Raw genomic sequence first — 25875 nt, forward strand, 5'->3', positions numbered from 1 at the left:
TTGGTTATCCTGAACTTTGTGGAATATCTGCTTATGAGTGAGTACATACCATTTTATCTTTCTGAGTCTGGGTTACCTCACTCAGAATGATCTTTTCTAGTTTCATTCATTTGCCTGCAAATTTCATGATGTCTTTGTTTTTTTTTAACAGCTGAGTAGTATTCCATAGTGTAAATGTACCACAGTTCATATATATATTTAATTTATTCAGGTTACATCTCAATTGTATCCCCTCACTTGTATCCTCCCTCCCTCCCTCCCTCCCTCTTTCATCCTATTCCCCTCCCCTAGGTCTGTGACAGAAGGGGACCCCCTCCCCCACCATATGGTCACAGCCTATCAAGTCTCGGTAGCCTGCTTATCCTTTCTCCGAGTGCCACCAGGCCTCCCCACCAAGGGGAAGTGGTCAGATAGCGGGCACCAGAGCTCATGTCTGAGTCAGTCCCCGCTCTTCATAGTTTCTTTATCCGCTCTTCAGTTGAAGGGACATTTGGTTGTTTCCAGCTTCTGGCTGTTATGAACAAAGCTCTTTTCCCTTTGTCTTTATCGACTTTTAATATATTACTTTACTAATTCCTATTCTGTGTGTTTGAGGTGTGTGGGGCATGCCATGGCACATGTGTGGCAGAGGACAACCCTGCAGAGTTGGTTCCTTCTTTTCTCCTTGAGGTAGGTCCTAGGGATTGAAGTTGGGTCGTCAGCAAGTACCTTACCCAATGAGCCGTCTCGCCACCCGAGCTCTTCAGTTCAAACAGGTGAAAGCTTGCTCTTCGGTGTGCGTGCACCTTACCGAGGTTCTCAGTGTGTGGGGTTTTATTCGGTGGTGGCTCTCAACCCGTAACTTGGAAATACCCAAGGCCCATCTTTCTAGCAGTGTGTGTTTTCAGGGTGTCTGTTAACCCTGACTGTTGGAAGTCTGAAAGGCACAAGGGTTGACAGGATGGATGAAGAGCTTTTCTAGAACTTCTTTAAATTCAGAGTGAGTGTGTGGCTTGCAGAAGTTGCTCTCAGTAGTGTCACAAAGTGGGGGTCTCGAACACTGGGTTATTGAAGAGAGCTAGCCTGCCACCTCAGCAACACCCTTTTACAGCACATAGGCCGTCTTCTCTTCAGCTAACTTTTGAAGTTGACACAGAAATCACTTTTCATAGGCTGTCATGTGGAGTTCGGTCCATGTATATACTGCAAGGTGTTCTATCAGAGGAGTGTAACTCTCTAACATTTATGTTGCTTTCATTTGCGTGTTTGTGATAAGGTGTTGCTATGTAGCCCAGGCTGGACCGGCTATCCTTCTGCTGCTGCCTCTTGAATGCTGGGATTATGGGTGTGCACCATCACATAGCCAGCCTAATATTTATGATTTATATATTTAGTAAGAGATACTAAATTCCATCTTCTAGCTTTTTTTGAAATATGTAATAGTGTTTTTAAAAAAATCTGTCACCACTCTACTGTGCAGAGTTATTTCTCTCATCTAATTATAAATGGTGTTGACACCTTTCCCCATTCCTCTTTTTCCTCCTGAGAATGAAACCTTAATATCAAGGTGTTTTGTTTTGTTTTGCTTTTTAATATTTAAGCATTACTTAGGTGGTTTTAACCCTATAGTGCGGGACAGCAAGGTGGCTCGGGGTATAAAGGTGCTTGCCACCAAGCCTTACCACCATATGATGTGGAGAGAGCTGACTTGTGCTGTGAGGTGTGTGTGTGTAAATAAATAAATGAAAATAAACTCAAATAAATAAAATTTTTAAATGAAATAGAATGGACCTTAGGTACTCAACTAAAACAAAGTGTCTGCACCTCTCTTTGGTGAAATACACCATTTCCTTTCCGCCTAGCAGCGTTCTGAGAAGTGAACAGGAACAGTGCCGGGTCACGTGGAAGCGGGGGTCAGGCTGCTGCATCAGGAGCAGTGCCGGGTCACGTGGGTGCGGGGGTCAGGCTGCTGCATCAGGAGCAGTGCCGGGTCACGTGGGTGCGGGGGTCCGAGCGGAGACCCGGCTGCTGCTTGGGCCGCTGAGCTGCACTGTGGTGGATGCAGCCTGAGGTTATGATGAGCTCTTTCACGAGAAAAGAGAGACTCCGTGTCAGATATGGAGACTGCTTTTGGCTGCACCGCCCCGAGTCCCTGTCTGCCACTGTCTTGTTTATACACACGAGGCTCGTCCCGTCCCTACGCCAGGGTTCTTTCAGATGACAAAACGGTCCAGGACAGTTCCAGACAGTTCTAGACACAGCCCTTGTTATTAGATGGTTCCACAGAGCTTCCGAAAGGCAGCTGTGTGTGGCTTTAGGCATTTCAGGTGACATCGCTCTAATGCCACCTGTTGGTGACTGGCGGAACACACATGCTCTGGGGATTCGCTTCCTTGCAGGGCAGCAACTTCCACATTGTCTCCTGGGTTTATTAATAGCCGAGCTTTCTGCTTGCATTTCCCTGCCGCCTGTTACTACCAGCAGACACTAGACAGTCTAGAAGCGTCCTGTGGGAAAGACAACTTGCCACGTACTAACTGCTGGATTTCAAACCCGGGAACCTGAGCCCTAACCGCAACCCTGTTAATATACTGACAATTTCACTGATCTGCTCTCAGGCGTCCGCTAGGTATGTCAGGTGTGTGCTGTGGATAAAAGGACCGGAAAGGACCCTCCAGTCACCCTAGGCAAGCGCCCCCCTTCCATCCATTCAAGTAATATGCTGAATGAACAAAATTTGAAAATGCAGGAGTGTTGTGGAGGTTTTGGTTTATATGTACACATGTTTTTGTTTCAATCCCAGGTGTGGGATATGGGGGCTGCTGGAGTTTGTCCGCAGCTGATGGTTGCCTCTTGAGAGAGCTCATGATGTTTGTCAGCTGTGAACTACCGTGGGGGGGGGGGCGTGGTCTTTGTCAGTGGGGATAAAAGCCAGACCAGGAGCGAGCCTGGGGGCTCTGAGAAAGAAGAAAGCTCCTGGTTGTTGTTGATGCAGTTGGATGAGAAGAAGCCGTAGCCATCCTGATTGGACTTGCCCCATAGAAAGACCCTTACGACCCTGAACAGCAGGAAACAGCTAAGAAAAACTGCACCCTTTCTCCCCACTAACCTTCTTTCTCCCCTACCTGGTGTTGGGGTGTTGGAAGGGATTGAGGTGCAGTAGGGAGAAAGAGATTTAAGGAACTCAAGATAAAAAATAGTTGTTTTTTTTTTTTAAACACGCCAACATAGGGAAGGCGGGGGAGGTGAAAAGTGTGTCCCCTTTACCCTGTTTTGCTTCTCAGGGTTAATATTTTCATCTGAGCCACTCAGAAGATATCTAAGCTGTGCAAGCGCATAGTTATGTTCTTAATTTACACCATTCCCTCCTGCTTGACCTACCTCCTCCCAGTCTCTCCTTTCTCCCCTCCCCCCCATTGGACTTTAAATATCCTTATCAGCAATTGAAAATTATATATATATGTCCTTTTTTTTTTTTTTTTTTTTTGGTTTTTCAAGACAGAGTCTCTCTGTGTAGCCTTGGCTGTCCTGGATTCACTTTGTAGACCAGGCTGGCCTCGAACTCACAGCAAACCACCTGCCTCTGCCTCCTGAGTGCAGCAATTGAATATTTTGCGTTGGTTAGTCTCAGGATAGTGCCTGATGATGATATGGGGCAAAGTAGATGGTGAACAAAAAGGACAGCTTCTGACCCTTAAAGAGTACGTTGTCAAGGCAGAGGGCGTGGTGGGGCACCCCTGGAATTCTTGTACTTGGGTGGTAGATGCTGGAGGGTATGAAGTTCAAGGTCATGCTCAGGTACGTAGTGAGTTTAGGCCAGCCCAGGCTAAGTGAGACCCTGTCCAAAACAAACAAACAAACAAACACCCTCTGGGTGAGCCAGGCAATGGTAGTGCATGCTTTCAGTTACTGTACTTAGGGGAGAGAGGCTTGCAGATATGAGTTCCAGGGCAGCCTGGTCTACAGAGCAATTTCCAAGACAGCCAAGGTTACACACACACACACACAAAAAACCCTGTTTCAGAAAACAAAACAACAACCAAAGGGGAAAAAAAAAAAGGTGGTGGTGGCGGCGGCAAGTATATGCCAATTAAATTTAGCAGGTGTTTAAAGAAAGAGGGTAGGGGTGGCCAGAATGGCACTGTTAGGACTGTAAAGCAGGCCCAGCCTTGGAGAGGTGGGCCAGCAGGGCCAGTGGTCCTGAAAGAGAGCTGAGCAAGTGGGTAGGAAATAATCTTTTGACAGGATGGAGTGGCCACATAGAGTGGGGGTGGTGAGTGGCCTCGTGTGGCGGTCACTCAGAGATGGCATAGGTTGGTATTTTTCTCTCCTGTTTTTGCAGTCTGGGTTTGCACCCAGTGCTTCCCATTTGGTAGGCAGGTTCTCCACCTCTGGCCACACTCTTAGCCTTAGTTTATTTATTTATTTTTTCCTTCAAGACAGGGTTTCTCTGTGTAGCCCTGGCTGTCCTGGAACTCTCTCTGTAGACCAGGCTGGCCTCAAACTCCGAGATCCGCCTGCCTCTGCCTCCCAAGTGCTGGGATGAAAGGCATGCGCCACTGTGTCTGGCTAGCCTTTGAATTTAAAAAAAAGTACTTATGTATTTATTATTTTTATGTGCGCGTGTGTGTGCCTGAATAAGATTGTGTGTCGCGTGCTCGTAGGAGCCCACTGAGGCCAGAAGAGAGTATCAGGTCTCTTGGAGTTACAGGTTTGTTGTGAGCTGCCCTGTGGGTGCTGGGAACCGAACCTGTGTCCTCCACAGGAGCATCAGAGCTCTGAACAGCCGAGGAGCCATTTCCTGACTCTCACTTTGGTTAAAGGATAAAGGCTTTGTAACCTCCCCCTCCCTCTGTGCTTTTGTTTCAGGAGAACTACGAGCAGATGAAAGCGCTAGTGAGTCAACTTCATGAACGAGCCCAGCATGTAAGACTAGGTAAGCACTGTGTCTGTCTGTCTGTCTGTCTTACAGCTTGGTATGTACCCCAGGCTGGTCTTGAACTCATGCTCTTCTTGCCTCAATCTCCCAAACACTGTGATTACAGCCATTGGCTACCACTTCCAGCTACAAAGTAAGATTTTTAATATATTACATGTATCTAGTTTAGAAGGAGCAATGTGAATTTTACAGCCCTCTTTATATTTTTTTGGTTATGAGCCTAGCCATCTTTCCAGCCCCTTTATAGCCCTCATTAAAAGATATTTTCCCCATTTTTACCATAACCTGTGTTCTGAGAGTATTGGTGCATTCTTTGGTATTATTATGTCTAGGAGACAGGTTTTGTCTGTTTAAATAATTAGAGAAGTAAAAATACAGAAAATATCCTATGTATCTTTTTTTTTTTTTTTTTTAAAGGAGTTCAATCAGGAAAGGTGGCCTGTGAGCAGAGAGGTCACCTTAAGTTGCCCATTCCATTATGTACTGTGTTAGGGAAGAGCCTCGATGTTGGTCCTGGAAAAAAAGTGTTGAGAGATGTGCCAGATGTTAGTTTTACTACTAAGCCCATTGGTTAAATTGGTTACTTTTGACAATAGATGTCTTTTGGTTGGTCAAGACAGGATTTCTCTGTAGAGTCCTGGCTGTCCTGGACGCCACTCTGTCATTCTGGAGGCAGAGAAGGGACCACCCCCCCCCTGTGGTGCTGTCATAAAAGCCAGAACCGAGCATATTGATTAACCCGCATTACTTGAAGGACTTTAAGTGTTTTGATAAATTTAGAAGTACTTTGTTTTTATCCTGTTTTATTTTTGTTCTTAACCCTGGGGAATGTCTTTATGAAGGTAAACATCAATAAACGGTTTTGGTGGTTGAGGCAGGGGGTTCTTGTATTTTGTTTTAAGGCATTTAAAAATGGAAGACAAGCTCCACTCACATTTGTTTCACGATGAGTGTCCCATGGGAGGTGACAGCAGTGAGACCTCAGTGAGGGCACCCAGAAGCAGACAGTGGGGGGCCTGGCCCGCCCCTGGCAGACAGCCTTTGATGGAAGTTGGAATCCTGCTGTAAATGTTTCCTGTTTTCAGGGATGCTAACGTACAAACACAATTCAAATCTTAAAGACTCAATGTGATTTGATGAATTATACGCAATAAGAGCTTAATAAAAACAGCCTTAAGGGAAATGGAGAGTTTTCCCAACCCAAAGTCTGTGAGAGTGTGTTTTGTTTGTTTGTTTCTTAATTTATATTAAATGGAATCTTACTCTATAGCTCAGGCTGGTCTGGACCAGTCTTCCTGCTTCAGCTCCTGAAATACCAGGGTTACAGGCATAAACTATGTCACCTAGCTAACATAATAGTCTTTGGAAAACTAAGATGCTCTATTGTGTGGTCATGTGGTCAGTTTCCTATAGAGGAGCCAGGCCCAGACAGTTGTGTCTGTATAATGCTATCACGGGAAGTAGAGGCAAGAAGACACAGACTTCATGGGTAGTTAGGGCTCTGTGGCAAACCGAAGGCCTGCCGAGCTACATGAGACCCCGTCTCGAAAACTAAAACGGGTAAACACATAAAAACCCAGAGGAGCTTCGTTCTCTGCTTTTGAGGAGCCTGCATCAAGGACCGCTTGCTGATGGCTCTTTATGAAGCCATAGTATCACCAGCTGCTGTAACAGGCTGAGTCAAACACCAGAGAGGACTGAGAAGTCCTGCTGTCTTAAGTACCCTTTTCCATCACCCCCTCTTTGTCACCCACCTCCCCCTTTTAATCCTCAACTATCGGGCCCCCCTTAATGAACACGGATATCCCCCGACTCTCCGAAGGCCTTTGCCCGAGCCTTGCTTTCTTTATTTTCTTTAAACATCACGCAGGCAGTCCTTTTGTTTGTTTTTAAATACTTAAGGAAACTAGTGCACACTAAGCTGCATTAAAGTTTGTGGTTGGAAGCATTTTGGCCCCTGTAGCAACACCAGAATCGAGATGGCATCCCCGTAGAATTTCTGCTTTTCACAACTCCTTTATCCCTCTTCCCCTGCCCCTGAGCACACTTCATTAGGGACTTGGCCAGTAGTTGGCAGAAGAGAAAGAGCAATTTAAGTCATACTATCTTGCATCTAACTCATTCTGAAAGGAGAAATAATTTTTTTTAGTAACCTGAAAGTGGATTTACTCTCAAGAATTTTCTGTGTATCTCATCAGGAGAAAAAAAAAAAGCCTCTATCCGCGATTTGAAAATTGAGGCTGTGACAGGTACTAGTGAAATCAGACCATGTATGACATATCCTCTAGGATCAGGGATAGGTAGGTGTGTACATGCACATACACATGTGTGTGTATTGGGGGGGAGCATGCATATTTACATGCAGAGGCCAGAGATTACCGTTGCATCTGTCACGTTCCACCTTAGTTTTTGAGGCAGGGTCTCTCGCTGAACCTGGGTTCATCAGTTGGCATAGGCTGCCTTGCCAGTGGGTCCTGGGATGTGTCAGCCCACCATTGCTAGGGTTAGAGGTCACGCTACTGTGTCTGGCTTTTACACCGGTGCTGGCAATCCAAACTCAGGTCCTCAGGCTTGTATGGCAGGCCCTTGATTGAACCACCTCCCCAGCTGTGTGTGTGTGTGTGTGTGTGTGTGTGTGTGTGTGTGTGTGTGTGTATCTGTGTATGTATCTCTGTGTGTTATGTGTGTGTGTCTGTGTATGTGTTTAATGCATATGCTACTTAAAAAGCTCAGTTTATTTACTGCAGAGAATTGGCATCTGGTATATCAAATGAGAAAAAAAGAATAATTTGCTCTTTTTCACAGTGTACTCTGAACCTGTTTTATTGTTTGATATTTCAAGACAGAGTTTCTCTGTGTAGCCCTGGCTGTCCTGGAACTCGCTTTGTAGACCAGGCTGGCCTTGAACTCTAACTGCCTCTGCCTACTGTGTGCTGGGATTAAAGGTGTGCGCTGCCAGCACTCAGCCCACAGAACCTTTTTTTAAAGCACCATGTTTGGAGAGGAGCATTGCATATGTCCCTGGCATTAAGTGAGGTGGAGGCCTATCTCTTCTGCTCTAATCTAATCTAATCATGCTTTCACTGTAGGAGGCAGCGAGAAAGCCCGGGCACGGCACACATCAAGAGGAAAGCTGTTACCCAGAGACAGAATCGACAATCTCATAGACCCAGGGTTGGTACTAGCGCCTGCCACCTCGACATGGGGTCCTCCAGTCTGGTGGATAGTCCCATCAACAAATGGCTTTAAATTGGGTTTCTTATAGGGTCCAAAGAGCACCACGCCTTTATCGAGAACCTGCTGCACGCCAGTCCCTTTAGAGGCAGTGAAACTGGAACAAAGGAAACGGGGAAGGAAATAGACATCTCTGTTCTACTGCAGCAGGTCCTGTCAGGTCAGAGGGAAATAGGAAATAAGCAGCAAGCCACCGGAACTGTGTAGAATATACTGGAATGAGACAGGTGTTGCGGGGAAAAGAAACAACCAGTGCAAAAGCTATGCAGTGAGAGGCAAGTGGCCAAGAAGCCAGTATAGCTAAACCCTCACTGAGATACAGCCCCAGCCCAGCCTCGAACTTCTGAGCCCCCCTCCTCTGTCTCCCTGGGGATGGCATTACAGGTGTGTGCCACCGTACTTGGTTTATGTGGTGCTGGGCATTGAACCCAGGGCTTTGCTCATGCAAGGTAAATACTTGGTCACTGGGCTATCTCTCTCTCCCAGCAACTGCTTTTTCTTACGACATCCACGCTTGGTTGGGAGTATGCGTGCGTGCATGAGCCCAGGTGCAGGTGTGTTGTGGCATATGTGTGGCAGTCAGAGGACAGCCCTCAGGAGTCTTTTCAGGTCAGTTTCAGGTCGTCAGGCCTGTGTGTAAATGTTTCTATCTGCTGGGCCATCTCACAACCCCTGACACATATCATACACACACACACACACACACACACATCCGGCACCTGTATCAGAAAATCAAATCAGCACCCTAGACCTCTTTTTCCACAGTTGTATCTTGAACACACGTGTAGAAGAACAGACCGTACAGTCCTGGACAAGAGCCTGGTATACCTGGGAACACTTTGCTCATGGAGGTCCCAGATCTGCCAGTCTCTCCCTGGGTGACCTTAAGAGTAGTGGCTGGGTTTTGGTTTCCTCTTTAGCAAATGCGATAGTGTTTATGAAGCTCTTAGAGGAGAGCCAGGTATGTGGGAAATGTTACCTGTGATTCTTTTCTGCAGTAACATGCACCTTTGCATAGCACTTTAACAGTAAGTCTCCAGTATTTTATTGTAGCCCATTACAGGGCTATACCATAAAATTCATATCCTATAAAACACTTGTCAGGTCCTATTTTAGAAATCTTTTCTTTCTTTCTTTCTTTCTTTCTTTCTTTTTTTTGGGGGGGGCAGATTTTTATTTGTAGCATGCATATTTGAAATACTGGCCTGTTTTAAAAAAACTGTCCATACTTTTATGTGCTACTTATTAAATATAGATATTTAATTTAGACAATATTCTTTTTTTTTTCCCCTTAGGTCTCCCTTTCTGGAATTCTCCCAGTTTGCAGGTTACCAGTTATATGGCGATGAGGAAGTCCCTGCAGGGGGCGTCATTACAGGCATTGGGCGAGTGTCAGGGTGAGTATCTATCCCACCTGGGCCCAGTTGTGAAGGGCAGGAAGACTTGCAAGAATGGAATGTGTGTGTGCATATTTTTTTTTGAGGCATCTTGATTTTTGAGGCCAGCCTGGTCTACAGAGTGAATTCCAGCAGCTAGGGCTATGTAGAGAAACCCTGTCTCAAAAACATTTTTTTTTAAAGGAAAGAAAAAGAAAACCAGTAAGGCAAAATCTGTACAGAAGAGGAAGCAGAGAGACTAAAACAGCCAGGGGTGTTGGATAATCCCAAGGAAACGGTATCTTTTAGCCTCAACAGGGCTGACGCACATGTAAACTCTGTAAACTCACAGAGACTGTGACAGTGCGCCTAAGACCTGCACATGTTTAAACCAGAGTCCCAGTGCTGAGTCGGGCAAGTGGGCACATGTTCCCACCCCTAAGGAAGGAACTTTGCAAGCGATACCTGCTGGGAGAGGGAAAATGAATCTCTCTCGTCCTGCTGAGCTTTTAGAAGCTTTCTGTCTCATCTCTTGCACAGCTGGCAAGTACAGCTGCGTCAGAGGAGCAGGTGTCCTTTGTGGTCCCCGGACTGCATCACCATGACCTAGGACTTTAGGCACAGCAGGTTCTTGGGCCTTCCCCAGAAGCATGGAGTCATCCCTGCATTCTGTGTTTTAACAAGCCCTGTAGATTTTCCTGATGCTGGTATAGGGGACCAGTTTAGAGTTCAGGACTCTAGTCTGCCCAGTGTTAAATATACTCCTGCGCTTATGTGTGATGTTGAACTTACCATTGTCAGTGCTGTGCCAGGCACCGTGTGATGGATCCTCACTATAGCTGAGTGAGAGAGGGGCTGCAGGGGTCGTCACATTGTGCAGAGAAGGACACAGGCTTAGAGAGGCCGATGCCTTGCTCCGGATCAAGGGACCTGAGAAGCCTGGCTTTGGTCATCCTGGCCTCTCCCGGTGCGCTTGTCATCGGCTCAGATGTTGCCTCATGGCACATGTTCCTCTAACCCCATGACCTGTGACTTCAGAAGAACAGTCAGTGGGAAGGTCCGGTTCATGTGCTTAGTGGTGGGGTGTGCCGCTTGGACCATGTGCTTAAAAACAGAAGCAGCTTCTAAGAGTTCTGGCATCAGATGGCACATGATGAATGGGCAAAGCCACAGCTGGTGTGCATCACAGTATTTTTGTGAACTGAGTTGATTTCTCCTGTAACATGTCCATGTGGGTATTGCGTAGAGACATATACCACCACACCAGCTGTATGTGGTACTGGGAATCCAACTGTTTGCTCTTCCAGAGGTCCTGAGTTCAATTCCTAGCAACCACATGGTGGCTCACAACCATCTATAATGTGATCTGATGCCCTCTTCTGGCCTGCAGGTGTACATGCAGACAGAGCATTGTATATAATAATAATAATAATAATAATAATAATAATAATAATAATAATAATAATAATAATAATAACAACAACAACAACAACAACAACAACAATAACAATAATAATAAATCTTTTTTTAAAAAAAGAAATATAAAAAACGTATCTTAGTACTCCTAACAGTTTATTTTCATTTCTAGTTTATTTTTTTACTTTATTTTTTTAAATTAAAAAATATGTGTATGAGTGTTTTTGCCTGAATGTATGTCTGCGCACCATGTGTGTGCCTAGTTCCTAGGGAGGCCAGCAAGGGTGTTGGAGCCCATGTAACTGGAGTTAAAGATGCCTGTGAGCCACCATGTGGGTCCTGTTCTTACCTGCTGAGCCATCTCTCTGGCCCCATTTCGTTTCTCCTTCAAAAGAACACTTTAAAGATCGGTGGGAGAGTTCTTTGCCCTAGAAAATTGGATTTTAAAAAAGACATCATCATTTTGCTAGGTTCCTTTCATTTCAGGGACCACATTACGGGTGGGAGAGATGGCTCAGTGGTTAAGGCCACTGCCCACTCTTCCAGAGGACTGGGAATCAGTTCTCAGCACCAACATGTGCCTAACAACTGTCTGTAACTCCAGTTCAGAGGATCAGCGTTCCCTTCTGGCCTCTATTGGCACTGTATGTATGTGGTACACAGATATATGTGAAGGCAAAACACCCAGATCCACAAAATACAAAGAAGTAAAACCTTAAAAAAAAAAAAAAGAGAGAGAGAGAGAACCGTACTGAACAGTGGCTTTGTTAATATCTCGGCACTCACAGAGGACTAACGGCTTCTTAAAAATCACTGTGAGTGTGTAATCTCATTAAAAGTAATCATTTTCTATTGAATAAATGAATCTGAACCATGATTAAAGCTTGCTTTTATAGCATGAGGCCGTCACCTAGCGAGTAGCATTAAAGGTACACGCTAGAAGTCGGTGCCATGCCTTATAAAAAAGCTTAAGTGCATTTAGTTTTGCAGAAATCTCATAGCCTCTCCCAACGTACTTCCTGCTTTTCAGAGTAGAGTGCATGATCGTGGCCAACGATGCCACCGTCAAAGGAGGGACCTACTACCCAGTGACTGTGAAAAAGCACGTACGGGCACAAGAGATCGCGCTGCAGAACAGGCTCCCGTGCATCTACCTGGGCAAGTCGCAAGTGCGCTGTGCACTGCTTTAGCTGGTAAAATGGAAGATGGTGCAGAAGGCCGTGTGGATGACGTCACTGCGGGGTGGTTCCTCCTGTAGTTAGAAAAGAATGTAGCGTTTGCCGAGAACTGCGGGGGAGGGTAACTATTGTCCATTGCACCACAGAGGTCCATTAACAGTTCAGTGTGTGCCAGCTATTTCTATGGATATTTTCTTTTTCTGTAAACTATATAATTAACTCAAACTATTAAAAAATAGCTCATATTTATGAGTCTCTTGAGAGTCAGACACTGTGTTAAATACTTGAGTATTACATAATCTGAATAGATTGTAATTTAAGGTACAGTTAATTTCCAGAGAGAGTCAGTCATCATTTGAAAGTACAATACGTTTGCACTAAAGGCCATTTTGAACAGAATCTAAAAGCAGAGCAATTTAGAATTGGCAGCTTCTGGATACTGGTTTAATATGCTAAGACCCCAGCACATGTTATTCGTTTGTGTAAACATTTGATCAAGTCATAATATAGATATGCTTTTTTCTTTTTCTGGGAAAGTGAATTTCCCAGAAAGTTGAGTCATAATGTGAATTTCTTTGCGCACATAGAAAATGGCAAGTGAAGCTGAGCTGTGTGCAGGAACGGGCCAGTCACCACAGGGGTGGGTTCACTGCACAGTCTTTGTTTGTTTGTTTGTTTCTTGAGGCAGGGTTTCTCTGTGTAGCCTTGGCTGTCCTGGACTCGCATTGTAGACCAAGCTGGCCTCGAACTTACAGGAAATCCACCTGCCTCTGCCTCCCAAGTACTGGAGTTAAAGGCCTGTGCTATCCACTGCCCGGTGCACAGTTTTAACATTGTCTCTGTCTTCAGAGAGGTCATGTTGCTTGGGAGACAGGATACAAAGTATTAAATAATAAAAGACAACGATTGTAGGCAACAATAGTAGGTATAGGACTGGTTAATTTCTAATTCTTTCTTTTTTGAGACATGACTATGTAGCCTTGGCTAGCTTGGAACTGACAGAGATCCTCCGGCTTCCTCTTCCTGAGTGCTAGGAAGCACCCTGCTCTTATTTTTCTTAACATTTATTCTATACACTCAGAGTATATGGTAGACTAAAGGCATTTTACACACATGGTTTCATGCCCTCCTGAAAACGATATGAAATGGTTGCTGTTGCTCATTTCATGCCTAAGGAAGTTTGAGGTGTTTAGAATGGCCAGGAAAGACACCTTGATCTCATAATCTCACAACTAGGAAATAATGAGTTCTCTTTTGAGACAAGAGTCTCCCTGTGTAGCCCATGTTGGCCTCACATTCCTCACCATCCTGAGTGATGCTAGGCATTCTTGCCCCTCACTTCAGTGTGTAGTAACATTAGTCTCAATACTTAGGAAGCTGAGACAGGAGGATCACAGTTTGAGACCGGGATGAGCCATACATCTAGACTGATCCCACACACGTACACAAAAGCCCAACCCCCTCCCCCACTAAAAGTCAACAGAAACAGTACAAGAAAGCAGCATACAAATTACCCATGAATCCTTTAATGGTGTTTGTGTTGATCTAGGAAGATTTGCTTTCAGTCCCACTGGTGAATTCATGGTGTTTGTAGGTCTTTTGCTGCGCTTTAAAGGACAGGGTGTCCTGAGAGGTTCCTGTGCAGTTTTGAACAAAGGTTAGGAAGCCTAAAGAGTTGAGAGGAAACCTTTTGGTTGTGTTGGGGGATCAGAGACTCTAGGACACGTTAAAGGGAGAGGGCAAGCTTTTGTGCCCGTGACTGAGATCTAATCAGCACTGTGGCTGTTTGTCGGGCTTTGCTCATTTCTCATTTTCCCCATTCAGTTGACTCAGGAGGGGCTAACTTACCTCGGCAAGCGGACACCTTTCCGGACCGGGACCACTTTGGACGCATATTCTATAATCAGGCAATTATGTCTTCTAAAAATATCACACAGGTAATTTCTCATTAGTGAAACATTGTTTGTCTGTTTGGTGTTTTGAGTCAGGTGTTTGTTTGTTTGTTTAAAACTTCAAATGTCATTGCTATTACTCAATCCAGATGAATTAAGAAAAAAAAAAAAACCAGAATTTGGTCAGGTAAAATGACTCAGAAAACCAGATTCTTTTTTTTGAAAACCAGATTCTTGCCACCAAGCCTGATGCTGTGAGTGCAAGCTCCTCTTCCCCAGCAGGAAGGAAGAACACACCCTCATGAGGGTTTGCCTCTGATCTGCTCATGTGTAGTGTGGCACTGTACCCCCTGCTACACACTAAAGAAGTAAATAAATGTAATAAAAATTTCAAACAAAACAACAATAACAACAACAAAAAACCCACCAGAATTTAATATTGAATATAAGAAAATTTTGTAAGCTTGTCTTTAGTTTGAACTTTGACTAGCAGCAGGAGTGTTCCTGAATTATAATGAATGCTAATTATCCAAGGAAAAAGGTTTGAAAAGAAAATCATTCTTTTTAAGGCCTGATCTATGAGTACAGGGAAGACTTTAGTGTGTGGGTAGAAAGATGAATGGAGCTAAGGTCACACTGACATAGCTTATTAGAGCAAGCGATAATTAGCCGATGGGCATCAGTAGAAGACTCATAATGATGTTTAGCTGTTAAAACCAAGGAACTAAAATGCATGCATCAACATAAATAAACCTCAAAGTTGCACTGACAGAAAAAAAAAAACCCAACCAGGAAGCTAAATGCAGAGCCAGTGCCCGAAGGGGTGACAGTTGTGTGCCTGAGACCTCGCTGTGACATGCTTGTATGTACGTGCGCATTGGGGAGTGGCACACGCAGTTATGACCAGTGTGGCCACTGAGGAGGGAAGGAGGAAAAAAGGGGATCATTCAAGAGGAATGTGGGGACTTAAGTCATATCTGAAATACTTATTTAATTGAAATCCTCAGACTGTGTGAATGTAAAGTCATTATAAAGGGTCTTGCTATATGTAAATACATTAAGGACTGTGAGACGCTTCTAGATTCTCTTGGTGGGGCTTAAATCCAAGGGTATGTGTCCTATGGAGACAGAGTAGACATAGCCATCCAGAGAACGTAGTCCGCCGGCTCCACAGTTGCCCTCCGACTTTAGCATGCACACATGGTCTGTTCTGGATTGCAGCCTTCTTAAGGGTGGCCAGTGACCTATATTTTCACTTCTGGCACTCAACCTCCCCTCTTTATTTTTGTTTGTTTGTTAGTTAGTTTGTTTTTCGAGACAGGGTTTCTCTGTGTAGCCTTGGCTGTCCTAGACGCGCTTTGTAGACCAGTCTGGCCCCCAGTCTGCACCCCACCCCCTACCCCACCCTCCCCGTTCCTGGTTGGGAAAAGTTCGCATGTTTGGTCTCCATCCTGTTCATAAGACAGAGCCTTCTAGATGAGGGCGCCAGGGAGGTCTTTTTGTTTTAATGGTTGGTCTTTGGTTCCTGGTGCAAAAGTCCTAAATCCCTTGGGCTTTCCCGGGCAACTGGAGCATGCTCTCTTCTAATGAGGCGGCTCCTGATGGAGAGTGGCAGCCAGAAAGACCAAGCTGTGATCAGAAGCTTTGAGCCTCCAGGCCCCGCTCCCCACAGTCTCCTTGAGGCGATGACTCCTCATGCCTGCGTGGTGAAGCTGCTGTACAGGCCTCTCCTGCAAACCCTGTGGGCCTTTTCAAGATCTCCCCACTCGTCAAACACATCTGAGTGCTGGGAGGACGGCAAACCTCAGCTCCATAGAGACAGAGGCTCCTGGGCTCAGACCTCTTCTGGGCCCTGCCTGTGTTCCCCCATCTGGCTGTTTCCTGTGGGCTTCATTAATTAACCAGCGGGCAGAGGAGTACAGCATTTGAGTTCTGTGGGCCATGCTAGCACAGTAAATGCAGGGAGAGGGCAATAGGGAAGCTCCAGTCTATGATTAGGCAGCCAGAATCTGATGCCTCTGCCTGATGGACAGTCTCGCCGGACCTGTCGCTAACTCCAGATAGTGTTGAACTGAACTGGATAAGGGGACCCCCAGCTGGGGTCCAGGGGAGGCCTGATCACTTGGTGTTGGAAGGACTCCCGCCCCCATCTAATAAGGCAGAAGTGTTCAGCGACTGTATGACGGAGCAGGCAAAAACACAGTTTTCTAGGTTCTCTTGGGTCAACCAGACCTGCGCACCTTCCCCAGCTCCGCTGCTTCATGTTATGTCCTGATTGCTTTGTGTGTGTGTTTGTGAGAGAGAGAGCCTGCACGCATGTGTGTGTACCACCTGCGCGCCCGGTGCTGGTGGAGGCTAGAAAAGAGCGTCAGATTCCCCAGCGCTAGAGTTACAAGTGGTTATGGGCTGTGTTGTGAGCGCCAGGATTGCACCACCACGGGTTCTCCTCAAGAGCAGCGTGTGCCCTTAACCAAGGAGCCATCTTTCAAGTTCCGATGCCCCTTTCCTGTCCTGGGATTGTTGCTTTGATATCAAGGATCAAGAAGCCTTGGTTCTTTACTTTTCCCCTTGCCTTTTTGGGTCAGGATATTTATCTTTCTTGTTCCTTCAATCTCCAGCAGCTCATTCTTAACTCCTCTCCCCAGACACATCCTCGCTGATTTCTCCTGGCCTCCTATCTTGTCATATGCCCTTTCTTCCTGCCACACGTGTCTGCCATGATGCCACCTGCCACATTGTGATGTCGTTAGAAAGTTCTCACCAGAGACCAAAGAGGTGGAGTTGCCTGATCTTTCACCCTCCAAAACTTTGAACCAGATAAACCTTTTTTCCCCCACTGGGTAAAATATCCAGTCTCGGGTGTTGTATTACAGGACAACACAGGACAGATTAAGATATAACTCTGGTTATGTTATTTATGCATGTTGACAATGATCAATGCTTACCTCACTCCAATTCTATTTTCTACCCCAAGATTGTTTTTATTTAACGTTATTAACCTCGCCCACTGTAGATCTATTTATCCACTTATCTCTAAGAATATATCTCTTACATTCTTACGTCATTTCCTGTATATTCTCAGATATAAAAATAATGTTGACAGGTATCTAGACCTTTCAGGCTTAACATTTAAATTTGCTTTGGAAAAAAAAAAGATTTTTTTTTAGGTCAGAATATTTATCTTTCATTCTTTGAGTCTCTAGCAGCTGTTCTTAACTCCTCTCTCTACTTAGGTCCTGGCTGATTTCTCCTGCTTTATTGTTGGCTCTTTGTGATTAAAACAATAGCAGATGAATTTTTATCTCCACAGATTTCCCTGAGATGAGGCATGTTAGTATTATTAAAAGATGACCTCTTGTAACTGTTACGGCAAATGCCGACACATTGACAGCTGGAGTACATACTTGCCTTTGTAGTCTCTTTTTTCTTTACTGCATTGTGGGCCGTGTGACACCCCCTCTCCCTGTCCCCCCCTCAGAGGTTGGGGAGTTTAGTCTTTCTGAGCTCCCGTCCTGAAGTCACTCAGTGTGGAGCAGTTTGTGCACACTCAGGATGACCCCCACCAGCCCTTGCAGTGTGCAGCAACCTGTGCACACTCAGGATGACCCCCACCAGCCCTTGCAGTGTGCAGCAGCCTGTGCACACTCAGGATGACCCCCGCCAGCCCTTGCAGTGTGCAGCAGCCTGTGCACACTCAGCATGACCCCCGCCGGCCCTTGCACTCTGCTGCTTTCACGTTAGGGATTTATAATCTTCAGCAGAAACCTCGCTTTCCTGGTAATTTTTACTGCGAGCCATCATCCACTTGCTGTAGCTTGATCTCTGGTGCAGAAAGTCCCTTTCTTTTCCCTCTTCAGCAGCAAAGTGCTTTTGTTTTGACCGGACGGCCTTTTCTGTTGGGATAGGCTTCCTTTATCTAGCAGTGTCAAAGTGCAATTTCTCCGACCTCTTTTTTCCCCCCCTTTGTGCTTTTTCCTATTTGCTCTAAATTTTGGAGATTTTAGGTGATTGTCAGGGGTCCCCTCCTCATGTGTAACCACTCCCCCCAATTCTCCTTGGTTTGGCTCATTATATTTGTGAAAGTGACCTCAATGGCTGCTTTTGTTTCAGATGTCTTTACTCGTTCTGAGGGGGCTTAAAGAAGCTGGTGCCGTCATTTTAAAAGCGCAGTCTATAAAGATGAGCAGAGGCTGGGAGAGAGCGCGTGAAAGCAATGTATTAGGTTACACCCAGGCTCTCTAATAAAAAGGCTGAGGAAGAGGCACTGTGGGTAAGGTGGACGTCCTGTGTTCTGTGTTCAGTGGATACCTGTTGGCACAGGTGAGCCATAAGTGCCTCAGCAGAGGGTTGAGAGGCGACAGTGTGGGTGACAATGCTCTGAACTTCTGGCCAGCTATTCAACTGGGATGTGCACCTTGTGACTTTTATTTACTTATTTATTTTTGTTTTGTTTTGTTGGGGGGGGGGAGTTCATTTGGTTGATTGGTTGGTTTTGGTTTTTTGAGACAAGGTTTCCCTGTGTAGCCTTGGCTGTCCTGGATCCCCTTTGTAGACCAGACCTGGCCGGGAACTCACAGAGATCCACCTGCCTCTACCTCCCCGAGTGTGCTGGGATTACAGGTGTGCGCCACCACACCCGGCTGTGACCTTTACTTTTAGTGGTGGCTCTTCAGGTGAGGGTGGGGACCGTAGGACACAGGAAGAATCTGCTTTTCACAATTACTTTGAATGGAAGAGGCAGTGAGATGGGAGACTGAACTGAGTGGGTCCTTCCCTCGCTGTTGCGTTTATCTCAGTGTGTGCTGAAGTGGAAAATGGTCCCCTGCTCTGTATCGGGATGCAGGAGGTAGAGATTCACGTGACTTTGCAGAATGGGGTGTAAGGCCTCCCTGGAAAGCCTCCCTGTTGGTTTCCTGGCAAAGCCCTTTGCACTGAGCAGCCTGCTGGGCTACATTGTGTGTAATTCACTTTGTTACAGTGAGAATCGATCCCTGTTTGCCCTGGGAAGACCTGGAGGGTAATGGATTTGTCTAAAGAGGTCTGTGATTGTCTGTGGTTTGCAGCAACTTGTTTCTGTGCGTTGCCTGTCGCCCATGGCCACTGTCTACTTTCTTGCTCATGATTTATCTCATCGGATGGTGCTGGGTCTCCTTCTCCCTTTATCTCTATTGCATAGCAGGCTGCCTCTCTGGTGATGGAGGGGTTGTTGCCTCTCGGAGTTCTTGGAGTTCACCTTTGTCCTAGATGTTCCCTTTTGGCACAGTTCTGATGATGTGCCCACAACCCAAGCCGAGTCCACACCTCATAGTGTAGCCATGCGCTTTATGACATTTTTAGTTCTTAGTGGAGAGCGGAGCAGAATTTTCTCTGCAGTTCCAAACACTTTGGATCCCAGAGTGGGCCTTGCATAGGACGTGCACAGGGGCACGCACACTTTAGGCTAGGAGCAGTGATGCTGGACTCTGGGACCCCTGGATTCTGTGAGCAGAGGATGGAGTATCAGGATGCTTCTGTGGCTGTCCTCCCTGTCCCCTGTTGTGGGTGACAAGCAACTCAGAGTTAAACGATGGGACGAGTCTGTGCGGCACTGACCAGTGTGGCTGGTGACTTACTTGTGCTCTTTTTGTCTGTATCGCTATCATCAGCATCTGCTTGCATAGCATCAAATTTTTACTTATTTAAATACTTGAAAGTAGGGGGCTAGAAAGATGGGTAAGCCATCAATAACTTCCTCTAACCCCTGTTGCAAAGGGATCTGATTCCCTTTTCTGGTCTCTATGGGCTCTTGCATACACACAGTGCACACACAACTCACACAGGCACACACATACATGTAAATAAAAGTAGATGAATAGGCTGGGCATAGTGGCTCACACCTTTAATCCCAGCCTTTAATTCAGAGGTGGAGGCAAGTGGGTCTCCATGAGTTTGAGGCCAGCCTAGTCTATATATTGATATATTGAGTTCTAACCCAGCCAGGACTACATGGGAAGATCTTATCACAGTCAATCAATCGATATCTTTTAAAACAAATTAAAAATATGAATAGAAAAGCTTTCTTTGTTATTGATGAAACATTTGAGAATCTTAGTTCTTATGGGCATAGAGACTATAATTCTTGTGAGTATTTGTGTGTGTGTGTGTGTGTGTGTGTGTGTGTGCGCGCACACTTTTAAAGATTTTAATTATTAGCCTGCACTCCCAGCATATTCACGTTCTCAAGTTTCTGATGGAGTTGAAGACCAGGTAGCTTAGTTTTATAATGAAGCTTAGTTGTTTAGGGGCTAAGATGTCTTTAGGTCTAGATAGGTGTTCTAAGTTGATAATGACAAGATGTGATGGAGATTGGTTTACATTCAGAAATTTAGATGCCCCAAGATAGGAAAGATGTCTTCTTCAAGGCTGTCAAATACAAATAGCCAAAACACTAAGAGTGTAACATTTATATAACTCCTGATTGTGTCATGGTTCTTCTTGCTATAGGTACTTTACTATATATGTGTGTGTATGTAATAATATAAACATATGTGTAAAATATATATGAAAAATAAGATTTTAATTGTTTATTTTATATGTATGAGTATTTTGCCTTCATATTCTGTGTACCACATGTGTGCCCATTGCTCTCAGAGGCCAGAAACAGGTGTCTGACATCCCTCCCATGCCTGTGTTTTTAAAATTATGTAACAGCTTTGTGAAAATACCATACAGCTCATCCATTAACTGTGAAGTGTTAGTTGTATTTTGGGTACCACTGAGTTGAATCGAGCTTCTTATGGTTTTATGTTCCAGGTAGCAATCTCTCTTTCTGCCTAGTCCTCACAGCCACAGAGCCCCTTTGCTTCTGTGGCTTTGTCTGTTTGAACATTTTGTGTAACTTTGTATCTGGTCTCCTTCTTTTAATATGATGGCTGTGTAACTTTGTATCTGGTCTCCTTCCTTCAGTATGATGGCTGTACCACCCTCTGGGATGGCGCAGCATTCTATTTGGTCTTTGTCTTCCATGTCAACAGATGAGTAGTTTACAGGTGGAGTCTTTCAAAGACTGGGAAGGTCTAGTCATTCCTTCCAACCTGATGCTTCGGTGAGTGGTAGGCTTACCAGATGAAGGTGGTCCTGAGGCTGTATCGCCCACAGACTTGGCCATCTGTTTGCAGAATTCCACTCCTTGACATTTGCCCAATGATGAAGTTGCCTAGCTTTGCACTCCTCATAATTTATCCATGCCGTTAATTGACACTCGGCTACACTAGCAAAGTCAGATTTGCCTCCATTATATTCGCTTGAGACAGACCTTTTTTTTTTATTTTATTTTTTATTATTATTTTTTATTTTTTGTCTCTATCTACAAGGACCTTGATACCATGATGGGCTCCACCCTTGTGACCATCTAACCCCAGTTGCCTCCCTCTTCCCCTCCTCCGCCCCCCTCCCCCAGGCTTCCCCTCCAACTCATACTGTGGACTAGGGCTTTAGCGTGAATTTGGGAGGGGATGCAAACACAACTCATAGCAGATGGCATGATGGCATTCTGACAAAACCATCCCTCCCGTCTTCTCCCGCCCCCCTGCCCCGCCCCTGCCCCGCCCTCACCATCCGTCCAGCACTTGATGACAGTTGCTATTCCTTCCTCTCCTTTGCTCTCTAGTTGTCGGATCTCCACTCTGCCTGGTGTGGTTTTTTGTTTGTTTGTTTTGTGGGGTTTTTTTTGTTTGTTTGTTTTTATTTTTGAAAATTGTTCTCTTTTAGAATCTTACATCACTGCAGCTCTGCTCTAAGTTTTTTGAGCCTTTTCTTTCTGGAGCACTGAGATAGTTTGAGGTGAACCTGGTGTTGTCATGGAGAGTACAGAGCACTGAGGTAAATCTGTCCCTTGTTCCCTTAGAGCAGTGGCTCCCACCCTTCCTGATGCTGCGACCCTTTAACACAGTTCCTGCTCTTGTGCCGACCCTCCCCCTCCAACCATAAAACTATTTTTGTTGCTATTTCATAACTGTAATTTTGCTACTGTTATGAATTGTAATCCAAATATCTGTGTTTTCCGATGGCCTAAGGTGACCCCTGTGAAAGGGTCATTTGACCTCTGGAGGGATTGTGAGCCACTGCCTTAGAACCATAACAAAAGGCTGAGAATGTCTCAGATATTCATGAAGTGCAGAGATAGTTAAAACACTTGGGCACACCATGCGGATTTATTGTTTTGGCATTTCATTTTATTATTTTGCCACACTTTAAAGGAACGTATTCAGATACTAGCAATCTGTTCATCCATAATTCATTTATTCCTCGGACATGGTAGGCCACTGATGTCTGTCTGCTATTGTAAACTTGGCTACAATGAGTGATGCTGCCTTTTGTGCACGAGGAAGGATTTCTGTAGCTGTAAATATCTGGAAAGCACATCTCTGGGGGTTTGATAACCCAAACGATAAGAGAAAACACTGCTGAGTTATGTTAACAATTAAGTGTTGTAGACAGTTTAGTAGCAAATACAAAACGTTAAGGGAAAGGGGCTTTTTGTGATGGCCATGTAGTTGTAGAATCGTTTACCTGCAGTGCTCTCCCTTGGACTTACTATGAGTGTGACATGCTGTTTATCAGAGCAGATTCTGGCGTGAAAACAAGGCAAGTTGATGGAATATTGGGATTAGAAACAAAAACTGTTTCATGTGGTACTTTAAAAAAAATCCATTATATACTTATTTTCCTTTGGTGATATTTTTATTCCTGTCAAGGGGCATTAGCTAAACTCTTATGTATTATTCTTTGCCATACTAATCTTTGATAAGGATTTTCTTAAGCTTTTTCTCAAATGAAAAGCTTTTGAACACCCAAGAGTTTACTGTTAATTCCTTGTATGCATCACCCAGCTTCAACAGAATTAATTTTTTAAAAAATTGTATTTATTAATGTCTTATTTGTGTGTGTGTGTACATACATGCGTTCATGCCACTGTATGCATATGGAAGTCAGAAGACATTTAAATATATATATATTTAAATTTTATGTGTATGTGTGTTTGACCTGCACGTATGTATGCATGCCATGTGCATGCCTGGTGTCTGTGGAGGTCCAGTATGTTGTTGGATCCCCTGGAACTGGACTTATAGTTATGAGCTGCTCTGTTCGATCCAGGAACCAAATCTGGGTCCTCTGCAAGAACAGCAAGTGTTCTCAGCCACTGATCCATCTCTCCAGCACCAGTGGACAACTTTGGGAGGGTTGGTTCTCCTTCCACCATCGGTTCTAGGGACTGAACTTGGGTCGTCAGGCTTGGTGGCAAGTGCCTTGACTCACTGAGCCATCTTGGCAAGCTAGCATAGTTCACTGTCTTCTAGCAACGTTATGTTTGTTGTGTGTACACAGGCTTTTGTGTTGTATGTGGGTGGTGCCCACGCATGCACGTGTGTGCATGTATGTGTGGAGGCCTGAGGTCAATATTGGGTCATTCTCTACTTTATTTATTTATTTATTTATTTGTGTGTGTGTGTGTGTGTGTGTGTGTCTGAGTTGGTGCTCACACGTGCAGAGCGCAGAGCAGGACAGCATCAGGTCCATTTCTGTCGCATCCTTGACTTATTACCTTTAGACAGGATCTCTCACTAAGTAGCGGGCTCACAAACTCATCATTTCAGCTAGGCTATCCAGCCATCAAGTTCTTGGGACCCACTCCTCCATCCTGGGGTCATGGGCATCCATAGCTGTGCCTGGCTTTTTATATGAGTGCTAGGAATTCAAACTCAGGTTAAGCAGGAAGCACTTTCACCCAGTGCACCATCTCTCTAATCCTTCCTCCTTATTTTCTGAGGCAGGGTTTTCCCCTTTCATTGAATTCACCAATTTGACTAGGCTAGCGGAACAGTGAACCAGAGAGCCAGCGTCCTCTGTCTCCGCCGCTCTGGCATTCTGGGCATACACACCACACCCACTTTTTCACATGGGTATTGGGATCACTTTTCCAGCTGAGCCATCTCTTCAGCCATTTGGGCGAACTTCTGAAATACAAATGTTAAACATTAGTTTTGTATTTAGAAGATACCATATTTGTGCTAGTACAAAATAGTAATAAAGAATTATCTCAATGTCCCCATGAGCTCAGTAAAGATTTAGGTACACTATTGTTATTAGTTCCCCTCTGAGGCAGTTTTATGGATGTGGTTGTATAGTAGAAGGTTTTTTCTTTGCTTCTTCTTCTTCTTCTTCTTCTTCTTCTTCTTCTTCTTCTTCTTCTTCTTCTTCTTCTTCCTCCTCCTCCTCCTCCTCCTCTTCTTCCTCCTCCTCCTCCTCCTCCTTCTTCTTCTCTTTCTCAGACTAGTAGTTTATGAGGCTATCATTCTCCTTTTAGACTCTTCATGTGTATGTTTTGTAAGAGTGTGACATATGGCCTTCAGAATGGTTTGTACAAGAACTCAAAACATTATTCTAAGAGGCTGGAGAGAGAGCTCAAATGGTTGAGAGCACTTGCTACTCTTCCAGAGGACCTGAGTTCAGTTCCGAGCACCCATACCAGGGTGCTCACAGACTTGTAACTCCATCTCCAACGGATCAGATCAGATGGCCTCTTTGGGTACCTGCACACATACTTCGGATACACACAGAAAGACACATATACATACACATAAAATAAGAACGGAAAAGATACTGTCATGGGGGTGGTGTGAGCCTGGAGTCTCTGGGTTCAGAAGAGAGGGGGAGTGTGAGTTCTAGGCTAGCCTAGGCAACATAAGAAGAACCATTTCTAAAGTGATGCCCAGGGGTCAGCTATTAGCAGCACCAAGGCATTGCAGTGTTTGTAGGGATGTCATGCCGATGTTGTTCCCTGTTGGAGTGTCACCTCATGGCTTGTCTATGCCTCCCTTGCAGATAGCTGTGGTCATGGGCTCTTGTACGGCAGGAGGCGCATATGTGCCTGCAATGGCAGATGAAAACATCATCGTACGAAAGCAGGGTACCATCTTCTTGGCTGGACCACCCTTGGTAAGAATATTATCTTGGTTGATTGATTACTGATGTATTGAAGTTAAATATATGACACATAAATTATTCTATGCTTTTAAAATATGGAAAATATAATGCATCGCATGAATTTACTGTGTAATAAATCCTAATTGTTTGCTTCATATTGGTATTGTCATGTGGTCATTGCCATATTCAACTCTATAACTTTTTCTTGATTTTCTGCAAATGTTGTCGCCTTGGCAACCACCATTCTCTTTTTCTTTTGGGGGTGTGTGGTGGGGAGAGGGGACAGGGACACACAGTGTAGTCCAAGCTGGCCTAGCCTTTGTAGACCAGGCTCTGTAGAAAAGGCAGGCCTTTAACTTATAGAAATCCACCTGTCTCTGCTGGGATTAAAGGTATGTGCCATGTCTGGCTCCACCATTCTCTTTTTTGCCTCCTAAGAATTTGACTACTCACACCGGGCAGTGGTGGAGCACACCTTTAATCCCAGCACTTGGGAGGCAGAGGTAGGCGGATCGCTGTGAATTCGAAGCCAGCCTGGTCTACAAAGTGAGTCCAGGACAGTCAAGGCTACACAGAGAAACCCTGACTCGAAAAACAAAACAACAACAACAACAACAAAGAATTTGACTACTCTGGGTTATATATTATATATTAATTTTGGGCAAAGTGTGGGGAAATATACATTTGTGTGACTCTATGTACATAACAAAATTCTGGAAAAGGTAATAAATGTACAGTGAAAGAATCATAGTGGGAGAAATACCTTTGGCTTTTTGAGACTTTTGAATGCCTGGTTTATTCTAGAAGGTGTTTCGAGCTGGATATCATGACAGACAACTGTAGTCCTAGCAAGTACAAAATAGAGGCAGAGTGCCAGGTCAAGGTCATTCTCAATT

General features: G+C 44.9%; 1 protein-coding gene across 1 annotated transcript in view; it reads left to right on the forward strand.

Annotated features, from left to right (window-relative positions):
- The window catches only part of MCCC2 (methylcrotonyl-CoA carboxylase subunit 2), a 64578-nt gene that overhangs the window by 14538 nt on the left and 24165 nt on the right, over positions 1-25875 (forward strand). The window contains exons 2-7 of the mRNA XM_084801155.1: positions 4849-4915; positions 8008-8092; positions 9448-9549; positions 11975-12102; positions 13947-14059; positions 24878-24991. Of these exons, the coding sequence (XP_084657281.1) occupies positions 4849-4915; positions 8008-8092; positions 9448-9549; positions 11975-12102; positions 13947-14059; positions 24878-24991 (609 nt within the window). The remainder of the gene's footprint in view (positions 1-4848; positions 4916-8007; positions 8093-9447; positions 9550-11974; positions 12103-13946; positions 14060-24877; positions 24992-25875) is intronic.

Source organism: Acomys minous, assembly GCF_964271855.1.
Source record: "Acomys minous genome assembly, chromosome: 11".
NCBI classification, from domain to species: Eukaryota; Metazoa; Chordata; class Mammalia; order Rodentia; family Muridae; genus Acomys; species Acomys minous.